This window comes from Porites lutea, chromosome 3 (genome assembly GCF_958299795.1).
Source record: "Porites lutea chromosome 3, jaPorLute2.1, whole genome shotgun sequence".
Taxonomy (NCBI): Eukaryota; Metazoa; Cnidaria; class Anthozoa; order Scleractinia; family Poritidae; genus Porites; species Porites lutea.
In genome coordinates this window covers 39,701,832-39,724,121 of record NC_133203.1, presented here as the reverse complement: position 1 = coordinate 39,724,121, position 22,290 = coordinate 39,701,832, and the positions used below count along the sequence as shown (strand labels likewise).

The 22,290-nt window shown below is 40.2% G+C and overlaps 2 protein-coding genes across 2 annotated transcripts; both read right to left on the bottom strand.

Annotated features, from left to right (window-relative positions):
- Window positions 1-1,921: 1,921 nt before the first annotated feature.
- On the bottom strand, window positions 1,922-7,417 carry LOC140931117 (uncharacterized). The gene is made up of 2 exons (XM_073380867.1): window positions 7,304-7,417; window positions 1,922-3,288 (listed from the first exon to the last, which is right to left on the bottom strand). The coding sequence occupies exon 2, from the start codon at window positions 3,247-3,249 to the stop codon at window positions 2,230-2,232; it is 1,020 nt and encodes a 339-aa protein (XP_073236968.1). The 5' UTR covers window positions 3,250-3,288; window positions 7,304-7,417; the 3' UTR covers window positions 1,922-2,229.
- Window positions 6,951-8,353, bottom strand: LOC140932279 (putative ATP-dependent DNA helicase Q1). Its single transcript, XM_073381901.1, has 2 exons — window positions 8,020-8,353; window positions 6,951-7,036 (listed from the first exon to the last, which is right to left on the bottom strand). Exons 1-2 carry the CDS (start codon window positions 8,351-8,353, stop codon window positions 6,951-6,953), a joined length of 420 nt encoding a protein of 139 aa, XP_073238002.1.
- Window positions 8,354-22,290: the final 13,937 nt, after the last annotated feature.

The window sequence follows — 22,290 nt, the reverse complement described above, 5'->3', positions numbered from 1 at the left end:
TAAAGACCTTTAACTCTCTATGCCGCTTTGAATGTTCATGGGCGGACTATCAGGAAGGGGAGGGGGAGCAGCTGCTCCGTAGCCTCCCATGTTTTGGTGCTGAAAACACTAAGATAAATTTGCCAATACCAGTGACATAGGCCACTTGCTTACCTACTGATGCATTGTGGAAAATCGATTACCGTATTTATTCGATTAACCGCCCTGGGCGCTTATTAAATTTTTGGACCTTGAGAGTGGGCGCTTATTCGAGGTGGGCGCTTATTCGAGGCTGGGCGCTTATTAAATTTTCACCGGTGAAGTATGTTTATTTTGCGACAAAACAATAAATGCTAATAACAAAACGCGAGGAAGTAACAAAGCAAGGTTTTTGTAAAATACTCTGAAGAAAACTCTGTCCTCGGGAAAGTCTCTTATTTATTCACTCAAGTGGGTGGGGTGGGGGTGAGCGCTTATTTGAGTTTGATTGGGAGGAGGAGGGGGTGGGCGCTTATTGACCTTTTCTGCCTTTAGGATGGGCGCTTATTCGAGGTGGGCGCTAATTCGAGGTTGGGCGCTTATTCGAATAAATAAGGTAGGCAACCAATATACACTGTGAAGACTGCAAAGAGGTTTGCTTGTGACAACGAACAACGTAAAGGGAATATCGGAAAACCCCGAGTGGGAGTATGCATATGGCTGAGTGAAAGATGAGCCCCGCACGTTTCAAAACATTCCACCGCCTTTGAATTAATATGTTTGTGCGAGGAGGCAAATTCAATTAAAAAAGAGAAACACTCGAGCGTGTTTTTGTCTTAGTTGTTAGGTGACTTTCCTCGTAAGGAGACTGAACAATTTAAGTATTACTCTTTAAACATCCGTGACTGCAATTTAGTTATTTTTTAGTTACTTTTGTTATGACATCTGGGTGAAAAACTGTCGCTCAAAAAAAGGCATTAAACAGTGCCTAGGAGGTCTGAAATGCAGTCAGAATACAAAGAAAAACAAGAAAACGGTAAAGGTAAGCTTCAAAGCGATGTTCAATGCACATTTTATTAATTTAGTGAGCAAAGAATATTTCTCATACAACGCCATATAATTTTCTTGCTGTATGAATAATTAATTAGCTTAGAAGGGTAGTGTTGTTCTCGGCATCCTAAATCAGGCCTGAAAAGCAGTCAACACACAAATAAACATAAGAAAATAGAAAATGCAAGCTTAATAGGCAAACTTTAATGCACGTTTCGCTCAATTATGGAGAAATTGGATAATTCTCATACAACGTCTACCGTATCATGGAATAATTAATTAGCTAAGTTGGATAGGGTTGTTCAGAGCCCTCATAGTGAGCTTGGCCTACCTGTGGTTTGTGCTTTTCAAATTCGTTTGCCTGTCCTAAACTTTATTGTGATAGGAAATTACACAATCAAAATTCCTGAAATTATTTAAGTGTTCACAGTTTTCTGACTCAGACAGTAAAAGCCAAAATGTTATTAAATTTTACGAGTCACCTTAAGTTATGTTTGTAATATACTTCTTGTATTGTTGAAAAAGAGGAGTGTCACTACTCATTTCCCTTTGACAAATACAACAGCTACGTTTTGCAATGAGTGATCGTTAGCCCTTTACACTGTTGTTGCCAATCTCTTTCAGTACAAGTGCTTTGTTTGTAAATCGTTTTACACTAACATCAACTTCTTCGGCCAAAGGATATAACAGACTTTCACTTCTGTGAAAATATTTCTGTAAAACACTTGCTATAAATTTCTCATTCCTGTTAAAGACTATTCCTCGGTATGAACACTTTTCCTATCATTTGAGTTTGGGATTTGGATAAAACACTCGCCACACTGTTTATGTTAAGGGGGTATCTCTCCAGTGTAAACTCATTTGTGTTTTCGCAGGCTCGGGTTTCCTGCGTGGCTAAAACTCTTGTCACACTGTTTACATTCGCACGCCAGACTTTTCACCGGTGTGAACTCTTTCATGAATCCTTAGGCTTCCTGTTTGACTAAAATACTTGCAACACTGTTTACATTCATAAGGCTTTTCCCCACTGTGAACTCTTTCAGGAAAATTAGGTTTTCTGCTTGGCTAAAACATGTGCCACATTGTTTAATTCATAAGGTTTCTCCCCAGTGTTAACTCTTTTATGAGTTCTTAGGTTTCCTAATTGACTAAAACACTTGTCACACTGTTTACATTCATTTAATAGGTATTCTGCATTGCGACAACACTTGCCAGTCTATTTCATACAAAAGATTCTACAGTGTGAACTCGTTCGTGCTTCCTTAGGTTTCCTACCTTGCTATAACAGTTGCAACACTGTTTACATTTGTAAGGCTTTTTCCCACTGTGAGCTCTTTCATGAGTCCTTAAGTTCGATACATGAGTAAAGCACTTGCCACACTGTTTACATTCATATGGCTTTTCCCCAGTGTGAAGTCTTTCATGACTCCTTAAGCTTTCTAACTGGCAAAAACACTTGTCACAATGTTTACATTTGTAAGGCTTTTCCTCAGTGTGAATCCTTTCATGTCTTCTTAGGTGTCCTGCTTCACTAAAACATTTGTGACAATGATTACATTCATAAGGTTTTTCCCCAGTGTGAACTCTTTCATGTCTCCTTAGGCTTGATACCTGGCTAAAACACTTGTCACACTGTTTACATTGATAAGGCTTTTCCCCAGTGTGAATCCTTTCATGTCTCTTTAGGCGTCCTGCCTCACTAAAACATTTGTGACACTGTTTACATTCATAAGGTTTTTCCCCAGTGTGAACTCTTTCATGAATCCTTAGGTTTCCTCTTTGACCAAACCACTTGCCACATAGTGTACATTCATAAGGTTTTTCCCCAGTGTGAACTCTTTCATGACTCCTTAGACTTGCAACTTGGCTAAAACACTTTTCACATTGTTTACATTTGTAAGGCTTTCCCCCAGTGTGAAGACGTTCATGTCTCCTTAGGTGTCCTGTATCACTAAAACATTTTTCACACTGTTTACATTGGTAAGGCTTTTCCACAGTGTGGACTTTTTTATGTCTCGTAAGGTTTCCTGCTACACTAAAACACTTGCCACACTGATTACATTCATAAGGCTTCTCCCCAGTGTGGACTCGTTCATGTTCTATCAGATGTCCTGTGCCACTAAAACATTTGTCACAATGTTTACATTTGTAAGTCTTTTCCTCAGTGTGAACTCTTTCATGACTTCTTAGGTGTCCTGCTTCACTAAAACACTTGCCACACTGTTTACATGGAAAAGACATTTGGCTAGTGCTTCTGGTATCGTCCTCTTGTTAAATTCCCTATCGATAAATAATAAATGTAGTCAAAGGAATCATGTTTTAAACTTTGCAGGAAGTTAAACACGCTGTTTTAAGACATATCCTACAGCTATATTAGAAAATTTGAAAGAACATCCTCAAAAATAAAATGGGACACCAGACCTCACACAAGTATTTGACATGGTCCCCTAGATAATAGGAAAAGACCTGTAATACTGTTAGTTCAACACTGAACATTTTTTATGTTAACGGGGAAAACGTTTTAGATATTATGGAAGGGAAAATGTTTATGACACAATGTAATACAAACAAAGGCAGGTTTGATTTATTAAACAGTTTACTACTGTAGATGTTACCTTTGTTTCGAAAGAAAAGTGAATGCAATCTTGCTTAAAAACCACAATGGCTGTGCAAAAGCATTTGTTCCAGAATATGTTAATATCAATAATATCAGTCAATTCTTGCTGTGCCCATGATGCACACACATTGACAAGGATATAATAATAATAATAATAATGTTTCTACAAGATTTTATTTTATTTTATTAGATTCGCCAATTATTGGCAGAGTCACCACAACAGCATGACGCCAATTACTGCGGGCCCGTAACAGTCCCTCCCCCCATAAGAGATAGACCACCACACCGGGGACTACATCCCCTACTCTTTACGAACTGTATGTGGGTTCTTTAATGTCCCACAGAATTTATATATGCAAGGTTTGTGAGACGGGGCCTACAGTTTATCGTCCTCATCCGAGAAGACTAGAAAGTCTAACCATTTGCAGATGTCTTCACAAAGGCAGCACTTCTCCTCAGTTATTCAAAGACCCTGAGTGTTGGTCCGGCCAGGACTTGAACCAGCGGCCTCCCGCTCGGCAGACCGGCGTTTATCCAACTGAGCTAACCGGGTGGCGGTTGAAAAAAATAACCCTGTATGGATAACCCTGTCAGTGTAATAAACACTGTTATCAAAGGGAGTCCTGTTATTAAAGTACTTAAGGAAAAATATTACAAAAAGTCTAAAAGGTAAAAACCAAGAAAAATATGCAGGGCTAATAGATAAAAAATATATACTGTTGAAATAGGGTTGAACTGAATAAAATATTGCTGTTTTAGGTCAACTATAGGCTGAGGTCATAACTTAATGTCTTTACTCATATACAAAAAATGCACCTGTAGATCTATGAAGAAGATAGCAAACAAATTTTATTAGGGAGCAATAACCATAATAATTTGCTCATTTTGCAGGGTAGCATTAAAATTGCCTAATTTTATACTGCGGGGGAGCCTAGCAACACCGGATTTTCCCGCACTTTTTAAATACGTGCAGTTGAAACGATACTAAGGGCCAGATTTCTCCAGAAAGTTAAAAGTCAACAGCAAAGCACTTCGATTAAAAACCTTGAGAAAAGAAAGATCTAATTAGAGACTTTCGCTACTTGGAAGTATTGGAAGGATTCCCGAATTGTTCGACAAAAAATTTGAACAAAGAACCTTTGCGTTTAGCTCTTTTTATGGTGCTAGATCCTACCGAATATTAGGGAATGATAAGAGAGTGGGTGTACCTGTTTTTAAAAACCATAAAATAAAGACTACCAAAAAGCAAAACATGCCAAAGTGACCCTGAGTGAAAGGGCAACATCGTATTAGGTTGGCAAGGCTTACATTATGTTTTCTCTCCGTCGCTGTGTATGGCGTCTGTAAAAAATCCTAAAGATTGGACCAGAGACAATTCTCACTGAACATAGATAAAAGCAAGTATAATTCAGTCCTAAAAGAGAGGCATTTCTTGTCCGGTATCACTGCAGTTCCTGTGACCAGACCTCATGTATTGAGCAATATTATAATACACAAGTAATTTTTCTTGGGGAATAAATTGTATATAGCATATATAGTTTCTTTGTGAGGCTCCTGTGTGTGATATTTTCTCATTGTCTAGGGATCAAGCAGCACTTCTCACAAAAAAAAATTTTCCTGAAAGGGGAATGGTATCCTTTCACAACTACTCTTGGTAACCTATCTTCAGCAAAACCCAAAGGGCAAGAGTTTTACTCAAATTTCTCTTCTCCCTCTCAGCCTCCTATTCCTTTGACTTGTCCCAACCTCTCCTGTTTTTTGCATTTTATTCAATAAGGGTTTATAACAAATATCAATATTATAATATTGCCGCCGACCTGCAATAAAATTTACTTACTTCGAAAGACATTTGTATAGCTAATAGCATGATTTGCATGTGATATTTGGTATAATAACCACGAGTGATATTTTGAAATTTGAGGCAATTCTGAAATATCATGAGTGGTATTTATGCCAAACATAACAGACAAATCATGCTATTATCTGTTTATACTACTACCCGCAAAATATTTGTAATTTCCACATGTAGGTATTTCAAATTAAGCTGAAATACCACTGCTCTACACCAGTCAAATGGCAGAAATTTCTCATGTACCTGTGCATTGGCTTGGAAATATAATACAAAAACAACTCCGACAAACATCTTGCTAACTTAAAATATAAGTATAAGCAAGAATTGACACAAAATAGATAAATGTAATATTTCGGTTCTTATTTCAAGACCATTATCAAACATGAAATACAAGATGGAAAAGTGCTGAACTTATAAAAAGAGTTAGCCAGAAAGGTGTAACTAAATATTAACAAACTAATAATTAGTCTCGCTTGCGTAAGCAGCGAGACTACATGTGACAATCTGCAACACGTTTTTCGCCCCAGGGGGGTAGTCCCTTATATAAGCTATATAGGTATGTGCTGCGCCAAAGGGTATGTTTTTTTTAGCCATTTTGGTCTGAAATAGGGTATGGTCTGTGCACTCCAGTCTTGAATTGGGTATGTTTTTGAGAAGAATTAGCTACTTCTTCATCATTTGGCGATAAGACCATTTCCCTTTTAATGTTTACGCCAACTACCATGTACGTGCCATAACAGCTTGTCACATGCTCCGGTCACCCTATTTCAGGTCTGAAATAGGGTATCAAATTTTTCATCAGGTCTGAAATAGGGTAGGGAAAATCACAGATTTTGGTCTGAAATAGGGTAAGGGTTTCAGGAAGCGCGCCGCACACCCCTCCTAATTTTTCTGGAAGTACCCCCCAGAATTTTTGGTCGTATTTTAGGACAAAAGGCAGGTCATTGTGCCAGGCATTCCTTGCGGAGACCGTGGAAACTGGGACTAAGAATTGCTGCATGATCGAAGCCAGGCATATTTTGCAAAGAAAGCTTAGGAAGATTAAATTTAGAGCTTTTCTGAAACGTGTGAGTCCACAAATTCTATCGCTTGAAAGCATTGATTACTTTGGAGCAAGTGAACACTACTGAGTGGCAAAAAAAATTAGAATCATTATTAGGAAAATTGCGATGGTCGCGTGTTGTAAACTTTAACTGTATGCAAATGAGTCTTGTGATGAGCATGTGATTTATTTTTGGCGATGATTGAAATGACATGCCGTGTAAATCATTTTTTCGATATCTGGCAATGATATAATTTCTCTGGAATCGAGGCCCTTGAACAGGTGTGTAGCCTGCTACCGCAGAGGTATTTTTAGTCATGGCTAACACGCGTACTAAATCAATTTATCGATGTCGATAAAGTACGAGGTAAAAAACCTTTAGCGAGTAAATCATGTTTCTTGTAGAATTAATCGCCTCCTCATTTCTCGATCTAATCTCCAAGTAGGCGAGAGCTGAATGCCGCAGTACGCGCGTTCTTGTTGTGACAAGAATGTGGAGGAAAGTATAACAAATTTGCTGAAATTCAAATTGAACCTAAAGCTAAAAGAAGATGAACGGGGCGAACTTGTAGAGAGCTAATTCACTAGGGGACAAACTCACTGATATTCCTCACGACTTTTACCCATTCCTAGCCCTAGGTTCAGAATCTCACATTGTTTGCCTTTGTTGGTTTTTCAAGTCTGAAAGCATCTCTGAAGGACCACATGCACGCGTTACGAAGAGCCACTAGGTACTAAATTTTGATAACTGGACGTAAAAATAACATATTAAAAGCTTTCTCACCTTAAGTAACAAGATATTTCCGGTGTTGATTAAATCACACGCGTAAGAAAAGATGAAATCAACAAGAGAGGTTTTGAAGTACATGGACTGTTCACGATTTGGTGGCAGCCATCTTGATTTCACATTGAAAGGGACCTGGGAAAGCGCGGAAAAATACTTGTCGGACCCCTGTCGGAGACTTGTCAGAGACCTAGCCTGCGTAGCAGGCGCAAAAAGGGGAGGGGGAGGGGGGAGGGAGAAAGGGAAAAGGGAAGGGAGCGCCTGCTCTAAGAGCCTATGTTTTTGCATAACGCCTACAAATTTTCTAGTAATCCGATTACGCTTACTGTCAATCAAGTGTCGCTACACTCGCCATGCAGAAAACGTTACACTCACGGACTTAAGAAATTCGCTTAGTTATTCAGATCCAGAAGGCACTTTGGGGAAAATTGGAACCCTTATTCAGCCGTAATAAAAAAAGCTTTACGCTTCAAAAGAGGTCAAAGAAATTGCGCTTGCATCAGAGGGCAAATCCTGCCGACCAGAAAACAATAACTACAGTCAATCGATATGTATGTCATGACCTCTCAGTGTGAAACATGCGGCTAAAAGAACATTTGCTCAGTATAAATGCAGAACCTTCCAGAGCATAATCTACCCAGCAGATAAAAACAACTTTATTGGAATAAGCAGCATTTTGGCATGAGGGAAACCACCCTCTTTTATTGCTAAGTTACATCGGCGAATGTCATCGTTCGATAAATTGGCTAAATCTTTCGCTGGGTAGCCCAACAATTCCATCTCCTGCAACTGGTCTTCGATAATACTTTTCAGTGACGAAATGACGAGAATCGCCGCATTACCATTTAGCTCGTAGTTCTTCGCGCGTACAAACATTTGGTAAATTAAACTCTTGCGGGATCCGGTCCGCAAAACCGCCAGAACATCTCTGTCGGCTAAAAGAGCCCTTACTGCTGATTCTTGCTCTGGTTTTAAAACAGTTTCTCTACCACTAGATAAATTCACATCTCTCAAAGCACTCTGTACGACATCCACGTCTACCGCTGCCATCTCGACTGTTTGTTGATTTGTGAAACGCGCATTTCAATATGTTACTCATTACGGCTCAGCCAATCAGGAATTTGCGGACGCCAGCGTCCGCAGATATGAACAAAAGGGGGTTCTTAGAGCAGGCGTCCCCTCCCCCTCTCCCCAATCCCCCTCCCCTTTTTCCCTTCCTCCCTATCCCCTACCCCCAACCCCTTTGGACGCCTGCTACGCAGGCTATCAGAGACCCGGTTGGGTAGACCTTCTTCCCTTCCCATGGGACCCCAGGCGAAACGGAAGCGCGCGTGAAAATCACCCCACGCGAGAAAGGCGAGACGCGGTGGTGTGAGAGAAAAATGACATCTCTCTCCCCAACTATGGCGCTTTTTTGGGGTCAAAATTAAGTGCTACATTTTACATGGCGAATTAAAATAACGCATGCATTTTACATGACGAATTAAGTAACACATGCATTTTACATGGCGAAATATGAAGGCTTGATACATGCGCACGACGTATGAAAGCTTGACAGTAGCCGACATTTTACTTGGTTATGAAATAAAAGTTACCTTAAATATTTTTAGTATCACATTGTAAATTCACGAGAGTCGTATTTATTTTGAATTGATGGCGAAGAATCCGATGAACTATCGTTTTTGAATCGGGGAAATACTGTTCGAATAAGCGCCCAACCTCGAATTAGCGCCCACCTCGAATAAGCGCCCATCCTAAAGGCCAAAAAAGTTCATAAGCGCCCAGCCTCGAATAAGCGCCCACCCCCCTCCTCCTCTCAATCAAACTCAAATAAGCCGGCTCACCCCACCCCACCCACTTGAGTGAATAAATTCTAATAAGAGACTTCCCCGAGGACGGAGTTTTCTTCAGAGTATTTTACAGAAACCTAGCTTTGTTACTTCTTCGCGTTGTGTTATTAGCATTTGTTGCAAAATAAACATACTTCACTTGCTTAAAATGGTGAAAATTTAATAAGCGCCCAGCCTCGAATAAGCGCCCACTCTCAACGTCCAAAAATTTAATAAGCGCCTAGGGCGGTTAATCGAATAAATACGGTACTACTGTTTGATGGGGGTGTCTAGTAAGCTCAGACCTGGAAACCTCAGACCTCGGACCCCAAAACTCATCTCCCCGCCCCCTCACCCCTCGACCCTCGTGCTGCGCGTCCGTCAGAAGTAGAAAGTAGAAAGTAGAGAGCTTATAAGCACTAGACGTTTTTGAGGTTAAGAACGCCGACCGGAAGTCACTTGCGCTAGTGTGAATATACTGCGCATCTGTTTACGTCCGAGAGGTCAGGTCGCCGACGCCAGAACGCCACTTTCGAAGTTCAAGATAGCACGCGAGATTCCAGTACTCGAAAGTTCGCATTTAGGGCCCCGTTTTAACTTATGAAAATCAACACAGGCACTAATAAGAATCAAGCACAGAGTAGAAAGTTAAACATTGCGCGCCTAACAAGGAACGTATCCACTGGGACTGTACGGATACTCCGTGCGCACTTATTTACAAGAGTCTTCGAACTCTTCCAGAAAAGGAAGTGCTTAAATTTTCAAGAAATGCTTTCCAAAAAAACACACCTCTAGCTTGAAGCAGAAGAGGATCGAAATACACACTCCGTAATTGGTTACGTTCAGTAGCGAATAGGAAAACAAGAATTTCGATCCGCCACCGGGGTATTTAGGTTCAAGTTCAAAGCTCAATAGATTAATCTCACCCTTACCCTCACCCTTACCCTTGGTGTTACCCTTACCCTTGTTTTAGCAACGCCGCAATAGACAGAACGGCTGTACCGTTCTCATCACGACAAAGTACAACTAAAGTTGCTCTTGTAAAAGAAACTAAGCACAAAGCTAACCCGGCAACTGATGAGGTTCGTGTGCAGAACCGAAACCATGGTCTTGCCTGATCACAAAGCGGCAATAACAAAACAGTTTAAAGACTGTTAAGCTTTACTCAAAAGCTATTACCAAGGGAGGAACTACACTCTCCAGTCAAAAGACTCACTCTATCTTTAGAAAAACACTAAGCTGGAGTTTACTGAGTCACAATTCAATTCTCCATAGTAAGTTGATGTAGCTTCAGTTTAAGCTGCACTTCATTCTTATAATTTTGGATCTGTAAATCACTATCCGTGATAATTTAACATTCTGCAAAGAAAACTAACGAGCTGGGCCCAGCGTGATACAGCATTGCAGAAAAACATTACACTCACGGACTAAAGAAAATCGCTTAGTTATTCAGATCCAGAAGGCACTTTGGACAAAATTGGAACCCTTATTCAGCCGCAATTAAAAAAGCTTTACGCTTCAAAAGGAGCTCAAAGAAAATGCGCTTGCATCAGAGGGCAAATCCTGCTGACCAGAAACAATAACTACAGTAAATCGATATGTATGTCATGACCACTCAGTGTGAAACATGCGGCTTAAATCACATTTACTCGGTGAAAATGTAGAACCGTCCAGTGCATAATCTACCCAGCAGAGAAAGAAAACCTTTATTGGAATAAGCAGAATTTTGGCATGAGGTAAAAGTCGTGTAGGCCTACCACCCCCTTTTATTGCTGCAGTATTTGCTGTAAACGGAAACTTACAAAATCAAGAGTATCATCGCTCGCATTACACTGTAATCTCCCTGATAGATCAAGTAGGGAATTTCTAGGTCGTGCGAAAAAATCCGTCAGATCTATCCCATCCGCCATCTAAAGCGGGCCGTGGAACCCTCGTTCCCAGGGTTCTCTCCTACCCGTTGGTTGGGGACAGTAGTATTTCTCCCATTCAAAAACGATCGTTCATCGCATACCGTAAAATTCCGAAAATAAGCCCCTCCAAATATAAGCCCACCAAACCGGTGACGCAAAAAAACCTCCGTTAAATCGCCCCACCAAATATAAGCCCCCCGGGCGCTTGTACTTGGAAAATTGCCCTCAAATACAAAGTAAAACAAAGCAAAAACGATAAATTTCCTTCCAGCTATAAGGCTAGCCCAATCGATTTTGAAACACAAATTTCCCTCCCAATGTAAGCCCCTTCCAAAAATAAGCCCCTCAAAAAGGGCCTTTGAAAAATATAAGCCCTGCCGGGGCTTATTTTCGGATGATTTTACGGTACTCAAAATGTGATACTTCATTTAAAGTAAATTTATTTCAAGTAAGCGATTTAACCAAGTAAAATGTCGGCCACTGTCAAGCTTTCACACGTCGTGTAGATGTATTAAGCCTTGCATATAGCTATTTCGCCATGTAAAATGCACCCGTATCTTAAATGCACGCTTATCTTATTTCGCCATGTAAAATGCATGCGTTACTTAATTCGCCATGTAAAATGTATGCGTTACTTAATTCGTCATGTAAAATGCATGCGTTACTTAATTCGCCATGTAAAATGTATGCGTTACTTAATTCGCCATGTAAAATGTATGCGTTACTTACTTCGCCAAGTAAAATGCATGCGTTACTTAATTCGCCATGTAAAATGCATGCGTTACTTGATTCTCCATGTAAAATGCATGCGTTATTTTAATTCGCCATGTAAAATGTATGGGTTATTTTAATCCGCCATGTAAAATGTAGCACTTAATTTTGACCCCCCAAAAGCGCCATACCCAACCGCGTCTCGCCTTTCTCGCGTGGGGTGATTTTCACGCGCGCTTGCGTTTCACCTGGTCTACTATCCCCGAGGAAAAATGGGGACTACTCGTAGTCTACCGGTGGGGAAAAATGCCGGTGTGGCAAAGCAGATATCTCTGTCTCTTAAATACTCAAATTCTCGTGATATTTTTTATTCATTTCAGTTTTTTCATTGGAGCTAACCCCTACATTACAGTGAATCCCTAGAATTTATGTCACCGTTTTTCGCGAACTGTCGAACCTCCCGCAAGTGACATCTTAAAATGGAAGATTCAGTGGTCCCATGCTTGCTTTACTGACAAGAAGGTCTTCTATTCTAAGTCCCGACACATCCTTATTGAAGAATATACTGCATGCTATTTATAAGTTACTATGTTCTACGTTTTGTGTTGTCACTAAAAATTTATCGTACTGTTGGGAATGCCTCCTACGTTATCCAACACTGTCACAAGCGATTCTTAACACTACTTATTTCTCTCACGATTTCCTTAGTTTTACAAGATCTAAACTCTCTCCCCAACTGTTCCCCGAGATCCCTTTACACAGACAACTCCCCCTATTCTGATTGGTCGTGTACACTCTTATGATTTCCGATCTAATTGCATTGTCAATCAAGATTTGACCCTACGTTCTCGATTACACGTCATCAAGAGACTATAAAGGGGACAGAGAGGCCATCCCCCATATACGCCCTATTCCATAGGAAATTCGTCTCGAGTTATTTTTAGAATCGGGATAAAGTTACCTCGCGCGAGGCGTGGATGTTTCGTGGAGGTTTCGCATGACCAAACGCCGTGCAAAACATGTCGGGCGAGAGGCAATGAAAGCGTAAAAAGATCGAGAGCATTCCTGAATATTGAAGCGAAATGAGTCGGCGCTCACCTGGGAAAAAGGAATCGCTGGACTCTTTGACAACCCGTGAAATCAGTTTAACTCGAAGTTGTCGTAACCTCAGTGCTTTAATAAAATGAGAAATTTCGCCGGTCCATTGAAACCGGTCGTTTGTACAATTTAGGGAGTTTAAGATCCAACCACGCGGACGACAACTAGAACATCAAAAAAACAATAGGTTTAATTAGCAAAAAAACAACTTCGCACGTGCAACACACTTTTTTGTTCATTTCTTTCCCGTTTTTGCACGACTACGACGTGAAAATGCCTAATTTCGCGTTTTATGGAGGACGTAAATAAGCAACGACGAAATTTTATTTCTCTTTCTGAGCTTGAATATGGTCCCTTGAAATTCAGCTTTAGGAGGGTTCGCTTACAGTTGACAAAGTAGGTGGGTAGGAATAATTGCTATAAAGACTGAAAAAAATAAACATCAAACCAGAAATTGCTCTCTTCAAACTGTAAATTATAAATGATCCTGAGAGAATATTCAGTGTGTTAAGGATTTCCCTGCTCTACTGTTAGCTCTATACAAGAGAGGAAGGGCGATTCTTTTTTAATTTCGGTTTCGCTGACACAGCTTTCGCAGAAATCTCGCTGTAGTCGTTTTCGTCGACAAAAGGAATAGCAAAATCGCTCTCCGCGTCTTCCCCCATTTTGTTCTGCGTCATTTCGTGAAGGACGCGTGGCTCTCAGCGTGGGTCATCCACGCGGAACACATTCGCGCTATGTGATTGGCTGTTGTTTAATCCCCCTCGAGATCTGTGGTGTTAAAAATAACTCGAGACGAATTACCTATGGAATAGGGTGTATATGGGGGATGGCCGGCTCTGTCCCCTTTATAGTCTCTTGACGTCATTCAACACTTCGAAAGGATATGCACTAACAGATATTCTCATAAACTGACACGATTCCGACAGTATTTTCTGAGTAGCGCAGCAAATGATTTAAGGCAGATACAGCTGTAAGGGGGTCCCGGTCATCCAGACCCTGAGATAAAGGGTGGGGGGGGGGGGGGGGCGGTCTCAGAAAATGTTTTTTCGGCCTTTCAGATCTCAGTTTGGCCTAAAAATAAGGGAGGAGCGGGTCCCTTCCCTGGATGCGCCACTGGGAAAGATCAGATCAAACGTCAAGTGGTCTCTTACAAGAGATTGTAATTTTCAATGTTTACAAACGAACATTACTTCTTTTTGTTTCACTTATTGAAGAAAGTTTCTGAACGCACTTTTTACCTTCATTTCTTTACATTAATTTGCATTTCAGTATTTGTGTGTCATTGATTACAAAACGTTTTCCAGTAACTTTTTTATATTTTGCGTTTATTTTGAAGAAAAATTTCTTCAGTAAATACCATTGCTATCATAGTAAACTTGACTGAATTCAGGCCGTTCCAATTTTTCGCTCAGGATCATTTGCAGTGGGTGTCACAGCTTACAGTACTGAACGGTACTGGTCACGTGGCTCGGAGGATAAGGATACACGCTATTGACTCCGCGCGTTTTAGTTTGTAATCATGCGCAATAGAGAGGATCTCTGGGGAAGAGAAAGGCACTGTATTCTAAGGTATGGAGATTGCTAAACAGGTCTCTCTTACAGAGAACTGAACACAGATGAAGGGTCAGGGGTGGGTAGCGGAATGTGGCAAAGCAACAACAGTAGGTTAAATATCAGTGTCCTCCTTTCTTCGGATTTTTCTTTTGCTCCCAAAGATACCAAGCTTTAAATTTTCCTCAATTCATATTACGGAGACCTCTGTAATAATGCAGACCCTTGGTTCTCTATCTCCCTTTGAAGTTTTGTAATTAATATTCAGCCTTCCCTTTTTTCCAGTTTGCATTCAAGAAAATCGACTTTTAAACGAGGAACAGTCGAGTGTCTTTTTGTCGTACTTTTAAAAGTGAATTTCCTAGTGACTGAGACTGAGCAACTCAAGTACTACTCTTTTTAATGCTCCACATCTGTAACTGTAAGAGCGTCTGCGTGGGAAGCTGTCAAACCTCTAGCTGGATTGGTTGGTTGGTGACCGAGCTCAACTCCTTGATAGGCCCTTGCAACCTGTGTGCCTCTGACAACTGGGCTCCTTAAGACGTTTGTAGGGTTGGCTCACTCATTTTTTTAGCCCCCGAAAGACATAATTATATACATCGCACCGATTTTTTGCAAAACCAACCTAACGAAATATGCAGTCATTTGAGTGAAAAGGCGTCAAAAGGCAGGTTTCTTAAGCCCGAGAAGCTCCAAAATCACAGTAACGAAGGAAAAGGAAAGAGGAAAAAGAAAGAGCGAGGAGAAGGAAAGAACGAGAAGGGAAAAAAAACAATAGTTACATTCTTAGTTTTTATAATAGCTACTTTGGAGATACTTTTCGGCCGAGAAAAAATGTTGGACGCAAAAAGGTCCATTTGGCAATAACGTTTTAAAAAATCCGGCTAGACATACATACATTTTTTGAACACATTCCTATCTAGGGCGTACTTTAAAATTGTGTTAACAATCAAGCCGATGGTTAATAAAGTAAATTCTTTATTATGTGATAAAAAAATCATCAGCAATTACAAAAACATTAAAACAAATACTAGAGGTGAGTTTTTAATTCGTCAGTTATTGTAACATCTTGATACGAATCTAAAGTACTCAAGTAATTCTGTTATAACATTGTTATACCAGTTTTCTTTTTGTCACTTGCCTCGAGTTTTTGTTGACACAGGACCTTTACTATAAAATCATACCGATTATTGCAACGCAACCTTTCCATGTCCATTTCGTGTAACGGGTCTTGAAATACTTTCGACACAAAAACGCCAAACAAGCGGTAAGATTGATTGCTTGGTGTAACGGCGTCATAATTCATTAAATTCGTAACAACAACTTCAATAAAAAAGAAGCACTGATATTGTACGATTACGAAATGAGAAATATTTCAAAGACAAAGAGGTCTTGGTATAGCTAAAAAAGGAAGAAATACTTGGCGTCACTACTCTCGATAAATGTCTCATATATTTATTCTGAATGAGATCAATCACAGATCCCATCACTTACTAGGAATAGAAACTGAACTTGCCTGCGGAAACAGAAGAAATTTCTACAAAATACAAAAGTGCCATTTATACGAGAAAAACAAAGACACGATAATATTAAATTGAATATAATTAAATATAATGGCAAAAGTATAGAGACTTGGAATAACGTTTATGGCAAATGGCGAACGTTAGGTTCAAGTTGTCAATTTCTCAAATTGGGAAATGAGTTCCAAGAGATTCTTTTGGAATGGACCTGACATGAAACTTGTTATGGTTTGTGTAGAACCAGACAAGAAGAGGGCAACGTTGGTCACATGGTACAAAAATAGAATTTGCTTTTTATCGTATCGCCGTAAAGATCAACATAAACGCGATCCTAGAAATCTGTTACTTTTCTTTTAATAACAATTTGGTAAAAATAGAGACTGCACGTATTGACAAGAAAACCCTGAACAGAAACTAATTCCCTCACTGACAGGTTACCTAAAGTTCACAATAAATAAAAATTATACATCTAATAAAATCATAATTAAACAAGTGGAAAATACGTACAATATTAACAAGAAATATCATTAAAATATGACAATTAAATTAAGACAATGTAGTGATATCCTTCAAGTGTAGAAAGGATTTCAGACAAACCTTAAAGTCAACCTGTTAAAGTCGCTCAAAGATTCAGCTTTTCTGGAATGTTAAGGTAAGGAGTTCCATAATATTGAAATAAAAAATAAAAATTAGAAAAATGTAAAATATTGGTTCTTGTATATCTAACTTTGAGCTGGTAATAGACCTATTGGGCTAACTCAATGTTGTACCCAATTCAAATCTCCTGGCGTTAAGATTCTTTGTGTATTGTATTTGCATTATAATGTGGCATTCACATTTAAATGATGTGGAAATTCCTGAAACAAAACGTTTTATAGGTCTATTAGTATGTCTGAGATTATATTTGGAGGAATCAGCTGTCACAAGATAAATAGACAGATCTAAATCCTAATTCCATCAAAAGTAAAGAAGGTTCATTTCCTGAAGTCTCTCTCTATAAGACTAGACTTGCTATGAGTTAACTTCACAAGCTTCTTAACAAGCAGAGTGAGCTTTTGAGGCCAGGAAGTGGCCATATGGAGAGCCCCTTTACATGGGCCCGGTTGACAGTGCTGGCCTTGTTCCCGAGATCTCGCCTCCCTTCTAAATCCTTTGTAAAGTTTTCAATAATGTGCTCATGTGAGAGAGTGGGCTGGCACAGTTCCTGAGGTATCTGTTTTTCCACTGAGATCTCGCAAGCTATGATAGGCGTGAAAGTTAAAACTTTGTGTTTTGTCCTGTTTGCTTGAATTTGGCACCAGGACTTCTCACCTCAGAAACCAGGCTGAACTTACCCACATGAAGATAAGGGAAAATTCGTCCCAGTAACCATGCCAGCCCGGTCAACCGGTCTCATGTGAGGCGGCTCTAATAAATTGGACAAAGGCATTCTCTTTAACTCTACCATAAAGCCTGTCCTCTATATTTTGTAGCTGGTTACTGAACTCTTTCAATAGTGTCAATCAAAAACACTTGATGTGCGGACCAGACTTGACAGGTAAATTCAACATGCGGTCTGACTAATTCAATGTATAATTTAAATAGTACATGGGGTTGGGTACAAGTGCCACAAGTTTTATTGATCAGACGTAGGACTTTACTTGTGATGTTTGCTTCGCTCAAGGTATGGTTACACAAAGAAAGATTGTTATGTTTTTGCATCTTAAGAGCCATTGTCAGAGAAAACCGGGCGGTGCCAAAAGATTGAGGTCAGCCGATTTCCTTTATTTTTTCAGCATTTAAAACCAAGCTGATAAGATTAACTTTGGTGACATTAACAAGATTTCCAGGCTTTTCACTCCCGAGATTGACCACCCCCCTAGTTTTTGGCCAAGGGAAGCCCTAAAAACCACCAAAAACAATGGCAATTTCTCGGGTCTAAAACAATTTTTTCTTAAGGAATTACTGCACAGATTTTTTTCTGAAGCTAAAGTACCTCAAAATAAACGTTTTGGATGCATAAAATCAAATTTTTAGTGTAACGGTAATTTTGCCCAAGGGTTTTAATCCGGGTATGTTGCGTGACTGTTACAGGACAGCGAATTTCGGCGATTTTCTAAGCCCATGTTCTTGAAAGTGCGGCTGTTTATTTGTTAAATAATTCCATTTTACAATAGTCTATACCCTTCTAAGTCAAAAGAAAAAAATTATTGATTGGTACAAGAAACTCTTTTCACAGCCTATTTTCGTGAACGTGATTTTGCGGTATTTTGCATAAAGCATGTAACCTTGCTTTTTGGTAATGGCCTTTAAATTGTAACTTTAGACGGCTGAAAACTTCATCACCCGTATAAAAATAATAATAATTTGGAAAGGATACTGCAATGAGAAGAAATCAACCTTACTTTGGAACAGCGGAAACCGTTGCAGTCGTACACATATGATATAAATTATAAAGCAGACGTATTAATTAGAATTAGTTATAAACAAAAGGAATGGGCGATTTTTAAATTGTCTGTGCGACGAATTTTCATTCATATAAAGCTTCAGGAGAATATTTTTTACTTGGATATTGCAGAAAATTTTTGTTTGCCAAAATATGAAATTAAGAAATTAATAAACGACTTACACGTATAATTGCAGCTGCGTAATTTGATATCGAGCAACATCTATGTCTCGCGCGCCGCTGGGTTATCAGGTTTCATTTACGACTCGCCGAAATTTGCGTACTTTCGTTGTACCACACTTGCTTTAAAATATGAACTGTTCGTTCGCTTCACAAGAGTCACCTTGCAGTTCTTATGGATCTAGTACAAATGTTCTGCCGCTGAGTGCTTGTAAAGAAGACATAACACCACACTTACTGGGACTTGGTGTGAGTGGCAAGCGAGGAAGGCGACCCGAAGGAATAGAAATCACTGAGAAGGAGCTCATCTTGAACAGAGCAGGACACTTCGATTTATCTCAAGACAGAGTAGCAGCCATGACCATCTGTTCTAAACACAGAAGAGACCTGACAATCGACTGGAGAGGTCGTAAAAGTTCGACCTGTTGCTATCCGTCGCACAAAGGTCAACGCAAGTAGGTCAAGGACCCACGCCGTGTCAATTACGCAATGTCCAAGGAAATCTTTGCTTTACACAATGCTACTGTCCCAGTTGGGTCCAGTGAGTGTCTCTTATTACTTTAAAATCGTTTTGTCGATCTTACCTGGTAAATTACGTTTTCCATAAATATCACGAAAGGCTCCGGGCTCTAGGCGTATCGAGTATGACTACCGTATTTATTCGATTAACCGCCCTGGGCGCTTATTAAATTTTTGGACCTTGAGAGTGAGCGCTTATTCGAGGTGGGCGCTTATTCGAGGCTGGGCGCTTATTAAATTTTCACCATTTTTAGCAAGTGAGGTATGTTTATTTTGCAACAAAACAATAAATGCTAATAACAAAACGCGAAGAAGTAACAAAACAAGGTTTCTGTATAATACTCTGAAGAAAACTCCGTCCTCGGAGAAGTCTCTTAGTAGAATTTATCCACTCAAATGGGTGGGGTGGGGGCGAGCGCTTATTTGAGTTTGATTGGGAGGAGGAGGGGGTGGGCGCTTATTCGAGGCTGGGCGCTTATGAACTTTTTCTGCCTTTAGGATGGGCGCTTATTCGAGGTTGGGCGCTTATTCGAATAAATACGGTATTGAAGTGAAAGCGCTGGCATCAAGTTGCAAATTTTAAAGCGCCACTATATCAACAGAAGCGCGGGGGGTGGGGGTAAATTTCCGTGGATGTGCCATAAATCAAACAAGGGTGAGCCATCCTCGGAGACCCAGGGGCAGTCAGTCGGGTCGGGAGAAAAGGCGCGACGAAAGTTTTCAAGCACAGACTGACTGCCCCTGGATCTCCGAGGATGGGGTGAGCAAGCAAGATACTTTTATTCAGAACGGAAGCTAGCCTGCGAAGCGCAGACGTATTTCCGGTCGTCGCTTCTCTCCCTCCGAAAAATAACGGAGGGAGAGAAGCGACTACCGGAAATACGTCTGCGCTTCGCAGGCAAAACGGAAGCCTTTTTTGCCACAAAAAGTCTTTTCACGTGTTGTCGTGACAGAAGCTACAGCGTGACACGCCTACATGATCAGGAACTATAAACTACGATTTTTGGGGGTTGGAGTAAGAGTCACATTTAATCTTTATCTATTTTATTTGTATTAGCTATTTGTGAAAAGTGTCGCACAGAACATTACAGACTACGCCATGTAGAAGACTTTGAAAGAGGAAGGGGCGATCAGCAGGTTGTGTATTTGCCTTCTTTAGTCACGCAATTTAAGCTAGGCATCTGAAACACTTAACAACAGGTTTAAATATTTAAAAACCTATCCAAGACTGTAAAAGAAAACAAAAGAAGAACAACCGAAAAACCGTGAAAGAAAAGTGGATGGGAAAACTCGTGGAGGGGGGGAAGGAATTTGGAAAAAAAATATCATTTGCTGGGAACCTAGGAACTGAGAACGAAAAAGCGATAGATAGCATTGCCAACGTTAATGCCTCTTTTTTCAGTTTGAAAATAGATGGAGTTAGATGGACTGGCTATACCCACTCTAACGTTTTTTAACGACCTGCAAGCTTGATGCAGTCCGACCAATACCACTCTACAACGGCCACTTTTTGAGGGGGCGTTGTATAGAGTGGCCTTTATGGGGGAGGGGAAAGGGTGTAATGTGAGACGAAGATTTTTATTTTGGAGAAAGGGGAGAACATATTTACTTTCATAAACGCTTGCTCTAACATATTATTACGTAACAAATCTATCAATTAAAAAAAAAACAAATTATTAAAACAAAAATGATAACAAAATAAAGCGACTAAGGTATAGTGAGTTCATCAGTTTTGTATAGATCGCTTTCAGTTGAAACTTCTATTTGTGTAGATATCGTGACTAGTAAACTACAATAAAAGAGATGCGGCAAATCGACGTTTGCTGTTTGCCGTGATTCTAAATCTCTCTAATGTAAGGACGAGGGGTAGGCTCTAGTACCGGGAAAGGTTTGAATGCAATAGAGAGAAGAAGTCGTTAAGTGACGTTGCCATGGTAGCAAAATTTTTGGATGACAACAAACCGAAAATTCGGTTTCAGGTTTTAGTCTGTTTGCAAATTTTAGTGGTTTTTACTGGTTAAGGAGTCCTGTAACTCCCTTTTCTGTGGCTCCGTTCTCGGTAACAAGGTAACAGAAAAATTATGGAAATGTAGTTAATATCCCTTTTATTGCACTGACAGTCTCAAGTGGCTGGTGATGAAGATGTATTTGAACTGCCACAGCAGAATGAAGATCAGGGCGCTGTGGTAACATCTAATGCAGAACAAAAGATGGTTTCATCATCATCACAATCATCCCAACAAAGTATCCCAGAAGAAGAAATCAGTATCTGGTCCGACGAAGTAGAGGAACAGCAACAGAGAAGGCAGCTACTGAACAATACCATTAGCAGTTTATCTGGAGGACGAATTTCACCCATTCTGTCAACTTTGAATACGTCTTGGGATGATATATCGACAACACAGCAAAAGTACTATCTGCGAAAGGCCAAAGAAAGCATCTGCACAGCACTTTCGGTCCTTAGCCCTGGACAGGAAGAGGAATTATGGGCCACTCTTCGACAGGAAAGATTAGTAAATAAGGATTCTGCTGGTGCCACTAGACGTAGAAGTTTTGATCCGAAATCTGGGCTAATCGACGTTCTGATCAAGTCATATAACCATGCCGAGTCATGGCAAACAAAACGACAGATACTCTCTCTTTGCCAATGATTTTAGCAGGTCCCAGTTGATGAACATGATACCAACACTTTCAAAATGGCGAATAGATGAAGCTCGACAGCATGCTACCAAAGTTGGTGAAGGTCTTCCTGTTCCGCAAGAGCCAATTTTCCGTTCCCGAATCTCACCCGTTCAAATTGATCATTTTATCGATTACATCGCAAGACCTGAGATGCTGCAGGACGTAGCATTTGGCACAAAAGTGCTTAAGCTCGACACGGGAGGAAGTATTATCATTCCAGCAGTTATAAGGACTATGATACCGTCAAGAATAATTGAGCAATACTCAGTTTACTGCAAAGAGCAGAATTTTGAACCAGCAGGACAGCGTTCACCCTACAGAATAATAGAGGTGTGTGGTGCCTCAATGCAGGGACTCGACAACACTACAGCAGAAGGGACGGAGGCCATAGACAATGTCACTGACGTGCTTAAGACGCTTGGAGATCATGGATTGGAGGCTACCTGGGTAAAGGATGCAGAACAAAAAATCGAGGAGGCAAAGAGATACCTTAAGACTGAGTTTAAGTCCCATGTTGGCAGAGAAGAAACTTGTGCTGATCACTGCACTGCACATGCCC